This window comes from Aptenodytes forsteri, unplaced genomic scaffold, assembly GCF_000699145.1.
Source record: "Aptenodytes forsteri isolate BGI_AS27 unplaced genomic scaffold, ASM69914v1 Scaffold155, whole genome shotgun sequence".
In the NCBI taxonomy this organism is placed as follows: domain Eukaryota; kingdom Metazoa; phylum Chordata; class Aves; order Sphenisciformes; family Spheniscidae; genus Aptenodytes; species Aptenodytes forsteri.
The window spans coordinates 4115236-4129825 of NW_008794446.1; the positions used below are offsets into that span (position 1 = coordinate 4115236).

General features: G+C 34.2%; 1 protein-coding gene across 1 annotated transcript in view; it reads right to left on the bottom strand.

The window, feature by feature from the left end:
* Nucleotides 1-14590, bottom strand: part of NBEA (neurobeachin) — a 437354-nt gene that overhangs the window by 353614 nt on the left and 69150 nt on the right. Inside the window, exons 14-18 of the mRNA XM_009290267.2 lie at nt 7190-7269; nt 6350-6412; nt 6144-6241; nt 4143-4235; nt 873-981 (exon numbers count right to left, since the gene is read on the bottom strand). Coding sequence (XP_009288542.1) covers nt 873-981; nt 4143-4235; nt 6144-6241; nt 6350-6412; nt 7190-7269 — 443 coding nt within the window. The remainder of the gene's footprint in view (nt 1-872; nt 982-4142; nt 4236-6143; nt 6242-6349; nt 6413-7189; nt 7270-14590) is intronic.

Genomic DNA, 14590 nt, shown 5'->3' on the forward strand with positions numbered 1-14590 from the left:
AAAATTACTCATCATCAAAACTGAAGTTTCTACAACAGCCTGGTAAAACAGTTGAATGCTTCTTCAAGGTCTTTGCCTCAAGCAGTATCTGTTACATAAAAAAAAAAAAAAAAAAAAATCTTTCTACTGCATAAGGTCCTCAGAAATTGCAAAAGGTTCAATTCTAAGTCACTATTTTAAAAATAATTGAAGATTGGATGTGATCTTTATGCATTTGCAGGCACGAGGACATAGGCTTCGACTAACTTGATGTTGACAATATTTTGTTTTAACAAAATTACTCATCATCAAAACTGAAGTTTCTACAACAGCCTGGTAAAACAGTTGAATGCTTCAAGGTCATATTTGCCTCAAGCAGTATCTGTTACATAAAAGTGCCTGTGTTCAGTTACCATTTTGGCATACTATCAGCATTACAAGTTAAAAAAGAAAAACAGCACTTTTCAAAATCTTCTGAACTTGAAAGGAATGGCACAAAAAAGAAAAAGAAAAAGGAAAAAAGGCATCTCTCTGGCTCCAGTACTTTCCTTTGCAATGGAGGAGTAAGAACAATTGCAGGTCTCCACTAACTTTTTTTTTTTCCTTGTGTAAAATGATGAACATCTTAAATAGCAGGATCTTTTCCATCACCCTTTGTAATGCTGTAAATGTAAAGTTTTATAGAGACTATGTAAAAATTATGACATTGTTAATTAAAATATACAAAGCATGTCAAAATACAATCTCAACCAAGAAATACTCTCTTAAAATTTCTATCTAAAATTTTCTCAAAAGTCTTGAGAATTAGGATATTGTAAAGCACAGAGTCACAATATAATTAAGTCATAATTTTTACAATAGAGATGACTATCTCTATGTTTAATAATTTGTACCTCATAAAGCGTGTTGTATGTTGTAACGGTCACCGTATTTGTATGCAGCATCAACCTTTCTCCAAGAAGAGTGAAAAGACTGTGAGTATGCATGATTTCAACCTTTCGCCTGGAAGAGAAAATAAAAATATTAGGAAAATGCCAAGCATGTTGAACATTTTAAGTAAATGCAAAAAAACCAAAAGCCAAATATTTTGATGTTGTACTAAAAAGTTCTAAAACTTGTTATTCTGTAAATATTATGAATTAAACATCATTTAAGATCTTTCCCAATATGAATGCAATTGTAGTAATACACAAAGGTTCTCAGAATGTAATGCTGTATTTGGGATGGGCTTTTGTATAAAATAAATGACACACCATTCTCACCCTCCATGATTTTCACAGTGGAAAAAGACAAAGGAATCCCTTTCTACCTTACTCAGGCTGAAAGAGTTCAAGACATTTACAGGCTGGCTAAAATGTGATCACTGCAGAACGTATCTTTTGTCTCTCTCTCAAGGGCTCAGGCCAATCCAACCTCAGATATTCCAGCATAAATACTAACACATACAGATTTATCAGTACTGCCATTCTCTTTATATAGCATTCTCTCATGCAGCCAAAATAATTAAATCCTGGAACAACATACGTTACAATGCAAAGGAAATAAAATCCTGAAACATTATGAAATTCCAAGTGATTGAAGTGACTTTCATAGTTAGGATCAAAAACTACTCAAATCTTAAAAAGCAGAGAAGAAAGCAGCTCACATCAGTGAATTCCATCTGTCCTAAAAGAGTACTCTCTTAAAATTGGATATAACATCATAAATAAAGAGTACTTCTCGTAAATTGCATCATTAAATTTATCTACTATTGTAATGAAATATGAAATATGAAATTAATTTGAATAAAAACATTATTCAAAATAATATATTAAAGCAGCAGAAAAATATGAAATAAGATAAAATAAAGTTTCTGTAAAATTTTATGCATTCAAAAGCTAAGAAACTCCCTTTTCATGATTACTGATGATAACACAGGTTTAAATTACATAGATTCATTCTAGAACTTTACAAATTAATACAATACATTATAATTTTCAAACAACAACAAAAGAGAGTTGCAACAACTTATAACAGTGTGTACTCTTCTGTGCCCAGAAGAGAGTTAATGAGTTGCTTATGAGAAAAACTATGGGTATTCAACCTTGTGAGCTATGATGTAGCACACGGAAGTGAAAATTCGTTGGAAGGTTTAAATGTGCAGATAAAAACCAAAAGTAAATAACAGACTATGATTTCAGTGGTGGCATAGAAAGAATCAAAGATGGCAGAGAAGGAAAAGAACAGGATTTTGCCAACTGTTAAGGTTAGACAAAGTAGTCTATCATCACAGATCACAAAGAAAAATCAATTAAGTTATTCAGACTCTCATCTAACACGTTACTGGTCGCTTCTAAGAATCAATTACCTCCACTCTATAGCTTAATCTGCGATGAACGTATACGAACTACAGCAATGGTAACTGGTTTTGTACCTACACAGTTGTTATTAATATTGTATTGATTACATTTAATAAATCACATTATAACATCTCTTTATGCAATTCTGCTTTAGTGTATTAAAATACAATGCCTGTTTCCTGTACTGTGAAACAGAAATTTAAGTGCTTTATATTTTCATGTAGTTTATAATTTTATAATCGCTTAGAATTTCCTGTAGTTGACTACAATTTTATAAAATCATGCATACGCACACATATGTACGTGCACAAATAGGCACACCTCACAAGCCCTAGCTGTACGATATGAAAATGGGGTGTGTGTGTGTGTGTGTGTGCGCATTTTTACTTGCTGAAGTCTACATAAAATGTGAACATTTACAGATGTTTGGAGGTCGGAAAATTTAAAAAAACTTTGAAAGTTACACACAGTATTCAAGTGGATTTCAATGACTTCAATTACATGAAAAATAAAGTTATTTAATTTTGTGCTAAGTACATACTTTCACTCAACAATGGAAACTACACTGACACATCCATAATTACAACTAGATGCTAAGGACCGGGAAATGAAATTTCGGCTTCTGAAAAATCTCACTTTTCTTTTTCTGTAATGTTGCACTGACAGAGTTTGCTACTTGATTTACTGGATAAGTGATAAATATTTTAAACAAATGTACTTATTTGGACACAACCAGGCTTCTGCACAAGTCAAACCTTCATCTGGTCTATCTTACTTAATCCAACTCCTATCAACGTAAATGATTTTTAGTAAGTAATTTTTGAAAAGCCCTTGGAGATTCTCGAGTGGACTGTCAATTTGCTTTATTAATTCCCAGAACACTATTTGGCTTCCTGGATCCCAAAAGAAAAATCCCATTTGGGAGCATATTCTCAGCTAACTGTCTCTCAATTATACAGTCATACTTTATTGATCTTACTGAGAAAAGCATGTCTAGCAATACCGCATTCTGGCTGGACTCCTAGCTCCTTTCCCTTCTAAGGAGGTTTTACATGATGATGTCTCTTGTGAAGCACACGGTTAATTTTTATACTGCACAGTCTCCCACTGGAATATTGTTGTGGGTTAACCCTGGCAGACAGTTAAGCACCACACGCAGAAGGGGAAAAGTGAGCAGCAGCAGATTACACAGCACTGCATGCTTTTTAATTCTTTCTTAACACCAAAATTTGGAAGAAGAGACTAAGTACGTTTATTTCGTGTCACATTTTATATGTGAATATTTCTTGCATAGAGGTAGGTATGTCCTTACCTCCTTTTTTAATGATCATTTACTTAGTCTGTTTGCTTTTCCTTCCGAAAGTTTCCCATGTGAATAACATTTTTCTATTTCATTTTTCCCATCATTTAAAAGCTATTTTTAGAAGTACTGCCCTGAAACTTTTATTGCAATGACACTGAAAATTCCAGCAACAAATTTCCGATGACACTCACATGTTTCCTATTATCCTTAGCCAAACACATAATACACATTTATAAAATGTATTTTTGGAAAATGTTTTTCAATCGTTTTAAGACTTGAATTTCAGCATATCATATATTTGGCAGACAATCACTGTATATTTTCAGACACCACAGTAGTAAAAAGTTAACTGGAAAATTTATTTTATCCCAATGTATAAAGGTGAAAATATTAATCAGAAAACCTAACAATTTTAAGTAATTCCTAAAGACTGTCAAAGAATATACAGTAATCATGACAAAAAGACAAGAAGAATTGTGAACTTAAATACATCACTATAACAATTTTAAAACCACACTTACTTATGACCCAAGTGTTTAAGAAAATATCCAAGAACCTTCAAAGCTTGAACCCATATACTCTCGCTTTTGGAAGCCAATAATTTATAAAGAACTCTAAAAAAGAAAAACAAATTCAAAAAGTTTTTTCAATTTATTACTAAACTTCACATATATAGATTGTATTTCACTGAACAGGGATATTTCTTAATAAATAAAACTATAAAAATAGCAATTTACACAAAATGAAAGGATATACTGAAAGCACCGAGCACAGCGCAAGAGTTTGATTATGAATTCTTTAGGTTACAGACATGGTGTCTTCTGGTTCAGTTCCATGTTTTGTAACAGAAAGCGACAACCTTCTGTCATACCTCTACCTTGGAACAATCAAATAAAATAAGACAGTCTGAGCAGTTGTAGCTGAAGACAAGAGAAGCAGATTGGAGCACATAAGGTCACATCCTGGAGTTTCTTGGAGTACCTGGATGCTCCTGAAAATCTGCTCTTATTCTTAAAAACCCTACTCAGTATCCTTTCTACACAGGATAGGGTACCTGCATTTAATCACAGGATATTTACACTGAAATCTCATTGGTCAAAATTAAAATATGGCAATATGTTACACAAAATCCCATATACACCTATGAAGCTGCATCCTCATTGCATCAAAATTTGAAGTAGAAAAAAAATACACCCTGTGCTTTTAAATCCTGGATTACAAAAGGCCTCAAATTTAACTAATTTAATTTATTACTTATTTAATGAATATGATTGGTTTAAGCACAAATTCTACAGTCTTTCAGAAAGGAAACCAGTCTTGATTTGAAGACACCAAGAGACAGAAAATATTACCCCTTCCCCTGGACTGTTCTTCAAAAAATTTTTAACTTGATATTTTAGTTTCCTTTCTGAATTAGCTGAGCTTCAGCTTTTAGCCATTCTTTTTGCTCTTTCTGCACTAAAGAGTGTTTTAGCAGACAGTATCTTCCTCTTTTGAAAGGACTTATGCCATTATCAAATGTCCTCTGAGGCTTTTGTCCTCTGACAAGCTAAGCAGATGAAACCCTAATTCTATGTAAGGCATTTTTTTTGGACACTTAAATGTTGCAATTCTGTGCATTCTCACCACTTTTTCAACACAGACTTTTAAACACAGAGACTGCACCATCAAACAATTTTAATATTGGTACCACAAATGTTACATAAAGGTGTTTTAAATCCTCTAGATCAGTCTTACCCTTCTTCGAAAGGTGTCAGGAATAGAATTCCGTCTGAATACAAACTATAGGCAGGAAACAAAGTCCTAACCATGAGTACGAGTCTTCCCTTCAACTAGCATTGTCATTCAAACAGTTTTAAATACAAGTATTTGCACAAAGATCTTAGTATTTTGGCAAAACAAAGCCTGAACTTATCAGGAGGCAGATTCCCGAACAGCAGAAAATAAAATTCTATAATAAATATTAAATTATTAACATGAAAATTATTAATCTCTGGAAAAAATTGCATTACCAAATTAGGCATATGAAAACAACAAATATACCACTTCTCTGGGAATTACCAGTTATTAATTTTACTGTCAAACAGACAAACATATGAATTTGACAGATAGCTTTTTTAATCTTTTCAGAGAGAATTTGAGAGGTTAGGGCACAATTTCTCTTGTTTTCCTCTTCTTCCCTCCAGACTATGTTAAACATCTGAAGACAGAATATTCAAAGTTATTCTGAGATAGATACTCGGCTTTTTGATGCATCTTGTTAATTACATATTCTATTTGAGATTGAGAAGCAAGTACAACAGTACATTTACCTTCAAATATCATTATGAAAACCTTAAGTGGAAATTTTTTTCCTCCAAGCTATCAAAACCACTCTGTTTTTGACAAAAAATATAGCCTAAGTTAATAAAAATTTTAGTTTGAAAGATCAGCAAGTGTGATATTTATATGAAAAAGAAGCAATCTGGAGAGTGATGATACTGGAACTACTTTTAAGATATTTTCTCACTTCACTGTCTTACCGTATCCCATTTCTCTGATCAAAGGCAGGTATCATGGATGCTGGATGTTCGGACATTAGTGCCACTAGCAGCTGCAGCACATCATGAATATTTTCATCCTGTATGACAAGCATCAATGTTATTCTACAAACTAACCTCAACAGCAGGCTTCCCATAGAGCTGGTACAATTGGTTACAGTAAAAGATAGGTAATTACAGAAATGTACCTCATGCATTGTTAGTAAGTAATTTAATATGCTCTGCAGTTCATCTTCTTTCACTCCTCGATCCTAAAAAAAATAAAAGGAGCAGCATTATTCAGAGAAAATACATTCTTTAAGTTTGGCTCAAGAAAAACTTGGACCAAGTCAAATAATCCTACAATTTTTTCTATTTAAACTCAAAAGACTAAATTCTCTCTTTCATTCCATTTCTTTTCCTTACCACACTGACAGTTCAAACCAGCATGAAGTCAGCCCTCTATTCCTGCTAGAAAGGATTCTTAGAGTGTGGGCCTTCAGATACTATAAACTATTACTGCCACTCCTCCAATCCCTGACACAGAACAGAAAAAACAGGAGGAATAAGCCAGGCCAGAAAATACTGGTTTTCAGTCTAGTCTCAAATGACAGATTATACCTAAAGACTAGTGTTCAGCTGTAACAGAGAGAAAGAACCCTAGAGCATTTCAACCAGCGGTAGAACCAAAAAAAAGGATAAAGCAATAACTAACTTAACAACTGCCGTTACATTTTTCATTTGACCAAGCAAGCAACTATCTACTATCATATAAAAAAAGCCCAAATACCTGAAAGGTTCTGTAGTGTCATATACTATTTCTGCAAGTATATTTAATAAAATATAGATAGCATAGTTTGGTGAGGTTAGTAAGAAATATTGTACAGATTTACTACCTTTATGTTGATTAGAAGTACGTGCATGAACATTAAAATTAACCAGAAACAGATACAATACCTGACAGCTATTACATATTTACTACTGTGAAAGATCCTATTACATGTATATAACAGATCTCAATGTTTTCCATCTGGAAGAGACTGTTTTACCTTCAATATAAGTTGTTTCAAAAAAAGCAGCATAAATGCCCTTAGTGATATGATTTCTTTCTGTGAGGGCCGAGGACCGTCTGGAAGAAGCAAAATATACCACTTTTAAATATAAACTAATTCCTTGAATGACTGCAGCTTCTTAAGGAAATCACAGCTCCTACAACAGATTTAGTATTCTATTCATTATATAAAAGTTCATCTTTGCAAAGGATATCATTTATAACCTTTCAGAATCACATTACAACACTAATATATATAAGTGATGTTTCATTTTGAAAAAAAGAAATCCTTTTTTTTTTTTTCCTTAAACAAAGGCACAGAAAGATGAAAGGTAGTAATCAGGTCTAGACTCACACAACTAAATTAAGGTATACGTTCCGTAGGTGTCTTCATATGAGCCAGGAGTTCAAATCCCAATATAAGCAACTATCTTTATTGACTAGATCTACTCAACTGACCCAATGTCAGTCCCCAATTCAGGATAAAAATTATTAGTTCTGTTGACTACCTTGAGTTGAATTCCACTGAAAACAATGGGAGTTTAAACACCTAGTACAAGCTACACTGTGGACATGTAAACTTAAAAGGGTCTGAACACAAAGTTGAATCTCACCTAAAATACATGGTAACAACTTGGAATAACTAAGCCACTATGTTAAATACCATCTGAATGATCCAACAGAGGAAGGATTAATGAAATATTAGTGGTGGCCATTACCTGTGGCAGAAACTGAAGCTATTTAACCAAAGAGAAACTACCATCTGAAGAAAATATTAAATTTAAACCAGAAAAAAAAAAAATCTGTAATCCATAATATTTTAAACAATTGTGCTTGAGGAAATACATCAGGAAAACAGAAGTAACTAAAAAATTGAACAAGAAACAGAGCCTGAACTATATTCACTTGAACCTTGCTCTATTGTATTTTCCATTCTCCTCTTTCATACATAGTTAAGGTTGAACTGGAAATTCCTTTGTTAAGTTCCTACTTTTCAAACAATGTGTGTCATAGACAGTTTTAAATTTTGCACAGGGAAAATAAATGCAGCTTAATTTACTTTTTCTTCAACCATTTCATCTTATGCTGATAAACACATACCAAAGCTTAATAACACTCTATGTCTCAGCATTATTTCCAATCCAGATGAATGCAACCTTTTAATGAAATTTTTTTTATAGTCTCCGGTGCCACTCTTTGAAGTGAAGCCACTGCTGTACACAGTAATTCAAGTTTGCAACAAGGGCAAACCTGAAGGTAAGTTATATTTGTTTGATTAGCAGGAAGAAAAAGAGTTTTCTTCCCTGTTTAGGAGTGGAGAGAGGAGAACTGGGTACTTTTCAGAAAGAAGCAAATAAATCTCAACAACCCTCCACCATCATATGTAAAAACAGTAAGGATATTGTTGTAAAAAATCTATCATATAGACTTTAAAGATATAGGAAGTTTTATATCCATACATTTTAATGGCACCACGAAACATCTATTTTCCATTGTAAAAACAGAAGTAAGTTGGATTTTTTGGTACTAGCTGCAACTACGTTAAATACTGCATGTGTTTTTTTGGCAATGGTGTGCTTCTAGCCAACAGCTTTTTTTTTTTCCCTAATTCAAATGCAGATTCAACTCTAACTGCATCACAAGAATCTGTTTCTTTGCACAACTTCTTCCCTCCTGCACCTTACTGGGATTCAATATCGGACAATATCAGGCCTAAAAACTGAGGCATTTTGTCTTTTCTGGAAGACTGTAATTATGGAAACAGAAAACAAAACACAGGCAATGGGGAGCTCTGCAAAGGATTTCGGTAACAGAAATTTTAAGGAAGGATTACAAAAGAAGATATCTCAAATTAACTGGGAACCTGTTCAAAGATACCCGAGTTTCATGCCTCTTATTCACATACCCACCAGTTTCTCTGGAGATGTGTGAGAACCCTGTGCTTCAGCACACAAAAGATACAAAAGGAGTTGTTGCATGCAGGTTATATGCCTCCCTTATCCCACACCAGATGAGTCACTAAATCATTTCCTGCTTTTAGATTCTTTATGTATGTATTTATTGCAGATAGCACATGATTTGCTCATGGGTTTTTTTTTAATATACACTGATAATGAGAGTTAGCCAGCTTTATCCAGACAAAAATAAATGAAAAAAATTTATCCAATTCATCCTTGCAGCACAGAGCAATTATAGGGGCATAAAACAGAACTAATTAAGAGGGAATAAGTAAACATATTCACAGAGTAAAGTACAATCAGTACTGGTGTAAAAAACTGATTGGGAACTTTGAATAACAAAAATAATGATTTCTAACCCTGTCTTTGGAAATAAAACATTGTGTTATCAGTTCTACAAGCAACCAAACGCAACATTCTTCCATCTGGCTTTTTTATGTGTAAAAAGCATGATTTTTCTACTCCTTAAATTAATAAAACACGATACACACAGCATAATCTGATCTCCACGCATGCATAAATCACATCACATGTTATGTGGACCTACTTTTTATCTTACTGTTGCAAAGCTAATGAGAACTGAGTTCCACTCTAACCCAGCCCTTGAAATAACTCTGTGCAACTTCTTCTATCCACAAAAACTACAGTTACTTTCTCCTTATAATAATTTTCATAATTCCCACTTTTCTAGCTCATGTTCAAAAATGTTGGACATTAAAAATGTTGGACATTAAAAATGTTTTTGAAAACTTTTATTTAACATGAGTTAACTTGGACATCAACAATCATGCATTCTCTAGCAGGAGGCAAGATACTGCTCATAAATGTCCATTCAGAGTAAGAGTTGGGAAGCACACAGGAAACACTAGTAGAGAAAAAGAAATGCTTGGCCAACGGCTCAACAATGAGCTACACTACTCAGTAGCCTGAAACTTAAATGCGCATTTCTCTCATACAACAATGAAGTTGCGAGTATTTCACAGGGATGCTCCACAACAGAGTCCAAAATTACAATACATTTCTGAGAGCTGTTAACACTGAGCATCCTACGTTATTTTTTCTTAGGGAAAAAACTCCACGATGTTTAGTTTAATTTTCTGTTATTGCCTTCATTTTATGCTCTCTTATTACTGCACCACTATTAGTCCATCAGTATTTTCAGAGAATGCCATGCAGTTGGTAAGTAATTCCAATGAAGGTTTTTCAAGGCATAAATATCCTGGTGGGCTCTAATAAGGTCTTTCTTAAATTTACAAAAAATATACATCAAATTAATTCAGCAATATGGAGAACTTTTTTTAAAGTGCATAAATGTTTTATCTTTCTTTAAAAAGGCTAATAAGGAAATTAAACTACCCAACAGTTAGTAGACATCCAAAGATGAAAACAAAAAAGTGTGTTTAAATTTTTCTCCGTTGCTTTGATATTAAAAATATGTGTGTTTTGTCCCTTCTGAAAGACACTGACAGCTTGGCTTTTCTTCAAATGTCAGTCTAGTATATATTTTGAAAAGACGAAACATCAAAGAAGAACGAAGACTGGTAACATAACGCTAAGTTGTCTCTGGCAGCTTGAAGTATTATCATTGAAATGCAACATCTACCGTAGCAAGATAAAGAGTTAAATCTCTCCCCACTTATACTCTTATTCATTCCCAAAATCCACAAAAGGAAATAATTATGGAAGGAAGTAATATATTAAATAATTTTTACACAATCGCCTGCTTCACTGTGTCTTTAGATACTGCAACTGTTGGGCAACCCTATGATCTTCTCCCACCTTCACATCTTATTCTGTATCATTTAACAAAATGTTAAAGGCATGCATGTGGCAAACCAAGAGAATAGCTATAACCGTAGTTCAAGTGTAAAATGTAAAACAGTACAGTTTAGGGATTCTTTCTTGTGGAAGTTGGTTTGACTTTTTCTGCTCTTCCTGACATGAGAAGTATTTCACAAATTTACTTTTAATATGATCTTAATAAAACACAAGTCACTTTTGTCCTGCCACCTATTTATAACTGGTAATTTAATTTAAAAAAACCACAAACACAACACAAAAAAGGAAGTAAAACTCATAATTTTAAACAGAAAACTTGCCTCCACTATGTAGATCTATATCTAAAATGCAAAACCTACTAAGAATAATTATCAAGCAAGCTGATAAGTATACATTTTGAAAAAGTGTTTCTAATACTTCAGAAGGAAGCAAAACACTATGAATTTAGTATACTGAATCCAAGAAGAAATACCAGTTTGAAACAGGAAAGCAGTAATGAAAGAGAAGGTACAAAACCAAATTTGAAATAAATATTTGAACCTTTTAAATAATTCAAAACATTTACACCTCCTATTTTACAAGCCGAATACTAGGAGAAGCAAGGGGGAAACTTTCATTTTTTAAGAAAACAGCATTAGCCAAATGGGAAGCTTCAATATCGAGCTACTTTGGCTTTAAACAAGGTATATTGAACTGTCAGTACAGAAAACTCATCCACTTTGTGCTTTATTAAGACAGGGGAAGGCAATAAAACCTTGAAGCAGAGTAACTGTCTGCGAGTAAAAGTAAATCAAACTACTAATATTAAAAAGTGTTTCAGTATCTCCGCATAAAAAATGATATGCCTAGAGGACAAGAAAGCATCACACTACTAAAATGTCTGCATGAATAAGCTTACTTTCTAATATGACAGCAAATTATTTGAAGGCACTGTAACACATTCAGTCAAATTTTGGATAGTGGCAAGATTTCCATTAAAGTCTTCTTCAGAACTGAAAAGTCTGATGTCAGGTTAGCTTAGAGTTTCAGTTGCCTCTGATAAGGGAATATCATATGCCATTTTCTCGCATTATGACATTTTTCTGTTTCTTACAGTAAAATTACTGCTCATAGACAATGGGTCCTGTTCTTTCATTTTGAAATATCAAATGCTACTTAAAATGCAACATTCACATAATTGTATTTTTACAGTGTAAGTTTCTTACTTTTACAAACTTCTTTTTACACACTATTCTACATTTTAACAAATTATAAACTTTCTGGCTACATGTGACAGTAGTGGCTGCATGCAGGCTAATAAAAATCAACACAAAAACAAAATCCTGGAACAGTTAACTTTTTCTAAATATTAGGATTGGTGAAGTTATGAGTTACTGAAAACAGAGGTGGAAGGAAAAAAGCATTAAGGATATTAACCACAGCTACTTATAGTATTATAAGACTATAAGCCTGAATCAGCCACACCTACATATCACATTGGCAGACTGCACTTAACATTAAAAGAAAGAGCATCTGGTGAAGAAAAGCTATGTAATATCCCGGTGATTAAACAGGAGTTTTATCAATTGAAAATAATTAATGTGAATTTTATAAAAAAACTAATATGAAATTAAGTTAATATGAAATTAAATTTAGCAACACGACCTCAGCAATTATTATATTTCCACAGTCATTTGCTTGCAAATCACCACAGTTATTACAGCTGTATTAGTCAGAAGCAGAGGCTACCTGTGAAATAATAGCAAAAAAAGTCCTAGTGCTGATTTGCATGGAGAAAATTCCACACCTATGCTGGATTTGCACATCCATTACTATGTCACTGATCTTCCTCCCTGATAAGCTGCCAACTCAACACGAGGAAAGCTGCTTTTACAGACAGGAAAGAGAGTACTACAAAATACTTTCTTACAGTTGTATCAATTACATAGGACTTTCTGCAGCCTAAGAAACAGGGAGGAAGGAAAAGGATAAGGAACAAGGAAGAAAGTTGAGATTAACCTTTAAAAAAGTCAAGTTTATCTAGAAATATAACTAAAGAAAAAAAAGGAGAAAATTCAGATATAGTGGATAATAATATGTATTTTAAAAATGTGCATGGCCTCACAGGTTATCAAATGCCTTCCCAACTACTGTATGAAGGCCTTAGTAACTGTGATTTTTGTTGTCATACTGCTACACCAAACAACCAGTAACCTGCACTACCTGATTACCTCTCAGGGACCTACCTGGTTGCCTTCCTGAGAAAACCAGAATATTGTCTGGAATTGACACAAATGAGAAGAGAATGTACTATATCCTTAAAATCGGTAAGAATGAAAGAAAAGATAGGGAAGTAAAACAGCCATATGTGTGCTAATTTAGGGTTAACTGATTCATTTCTCATTCCTAATTCTGTGTCCTTGTGTACTCCATGCCTTCTGTTCAGATTTTGATGAACACCTTATATATTTTTTTTCTATCTATTCAACTGGCATGACACATACAAATACTCCAAAAATACACCTAACTGCAGACAGGCAGATCTGGGCAAGACAAAAAACAAGCCATACCTCCTACAGAAAGAAATGTCACACAGTTTCCACAAAAGAGCAAGCCTAGCCAGAGGGAAGTCTGTAATACGCAATACATTTTCAAAGTGTTGTTAGGTACTAGTATCATGACACAGAAGTACAGGAAATATTTAATTAAACAAAAAAAATGAAACCCAAAAAGAATTACAGCAATAACAAGTAGACAATATTATCAAACTTACAGTCTCAAACCTGTTGAGCAATTTTCCAGGTCTCTATCGAGAGAGAGACCAAACATGGTTGAGACTTGGAAACTTTACCTCCCAACAGCTGGTCATTCAACAGTCACAAATACAGTGTACGTATTATAAGCTGATCAGCAGAGTTTTTTACAACCTAATTCCTCACTGAGCTTAGGTATGGTTAGCTTGTCTGATGGTAAAACTGTACCTATGCAGCACGACAGTATAACCCTCGACAGAGTAGAGCTCTGAAAGCATGAAGCTGGATAAAGTCAGTCCCAGTGTAGGATTCAGCTCACCCTAATTTCATCCAACTACAGTGTAGTTGCCAACACGTGAGACTAGCTTCTAACCTTCCACTGAAGTCAATGGAGATCTAATCAGTATAGCCAATAGAGTCTAGAAAGCAACTACCTTTCAAACTAAATAGTTCTCACGGCTCTGTCGACTAGGGGTAGGACACAGCTTCCTGTCCTGGTTTCGGCTGGGACAGAGTTAATTTTCTTCACAGTAGCTAGTATGGGGCCATGTTTTGGATTTGTGCTGGAAACAGTGCTGATAACACAGGAACGTTTTAGTTACTGCTGAGCAGTGCTTACACACAGTCAAGGCCTTTTCTGCTTCTCACACCACCCCACCAGCGAGCAGGCTGGGGATGCACAAGAAGTTGGGAGGGGACACAGCCGGGACAGCTGACCCCAACTGACCAAAGGGATATTCCATACCATATGACGTCATGCTCAGCATACAAAGCTGGAGGAAGAAGAAGGAAGGGGGGGACGTTCGGAGTGACGGCGTTTGTCTTCCCAAGTAACCGTTCCACGTGATGGAGCCCTGCTTTCCTGGAGATGGCTGAACACCTGCCTGCCCATGGGAAGGAGTGAATGAATTCCTTGTTTTGCTTTGCTTG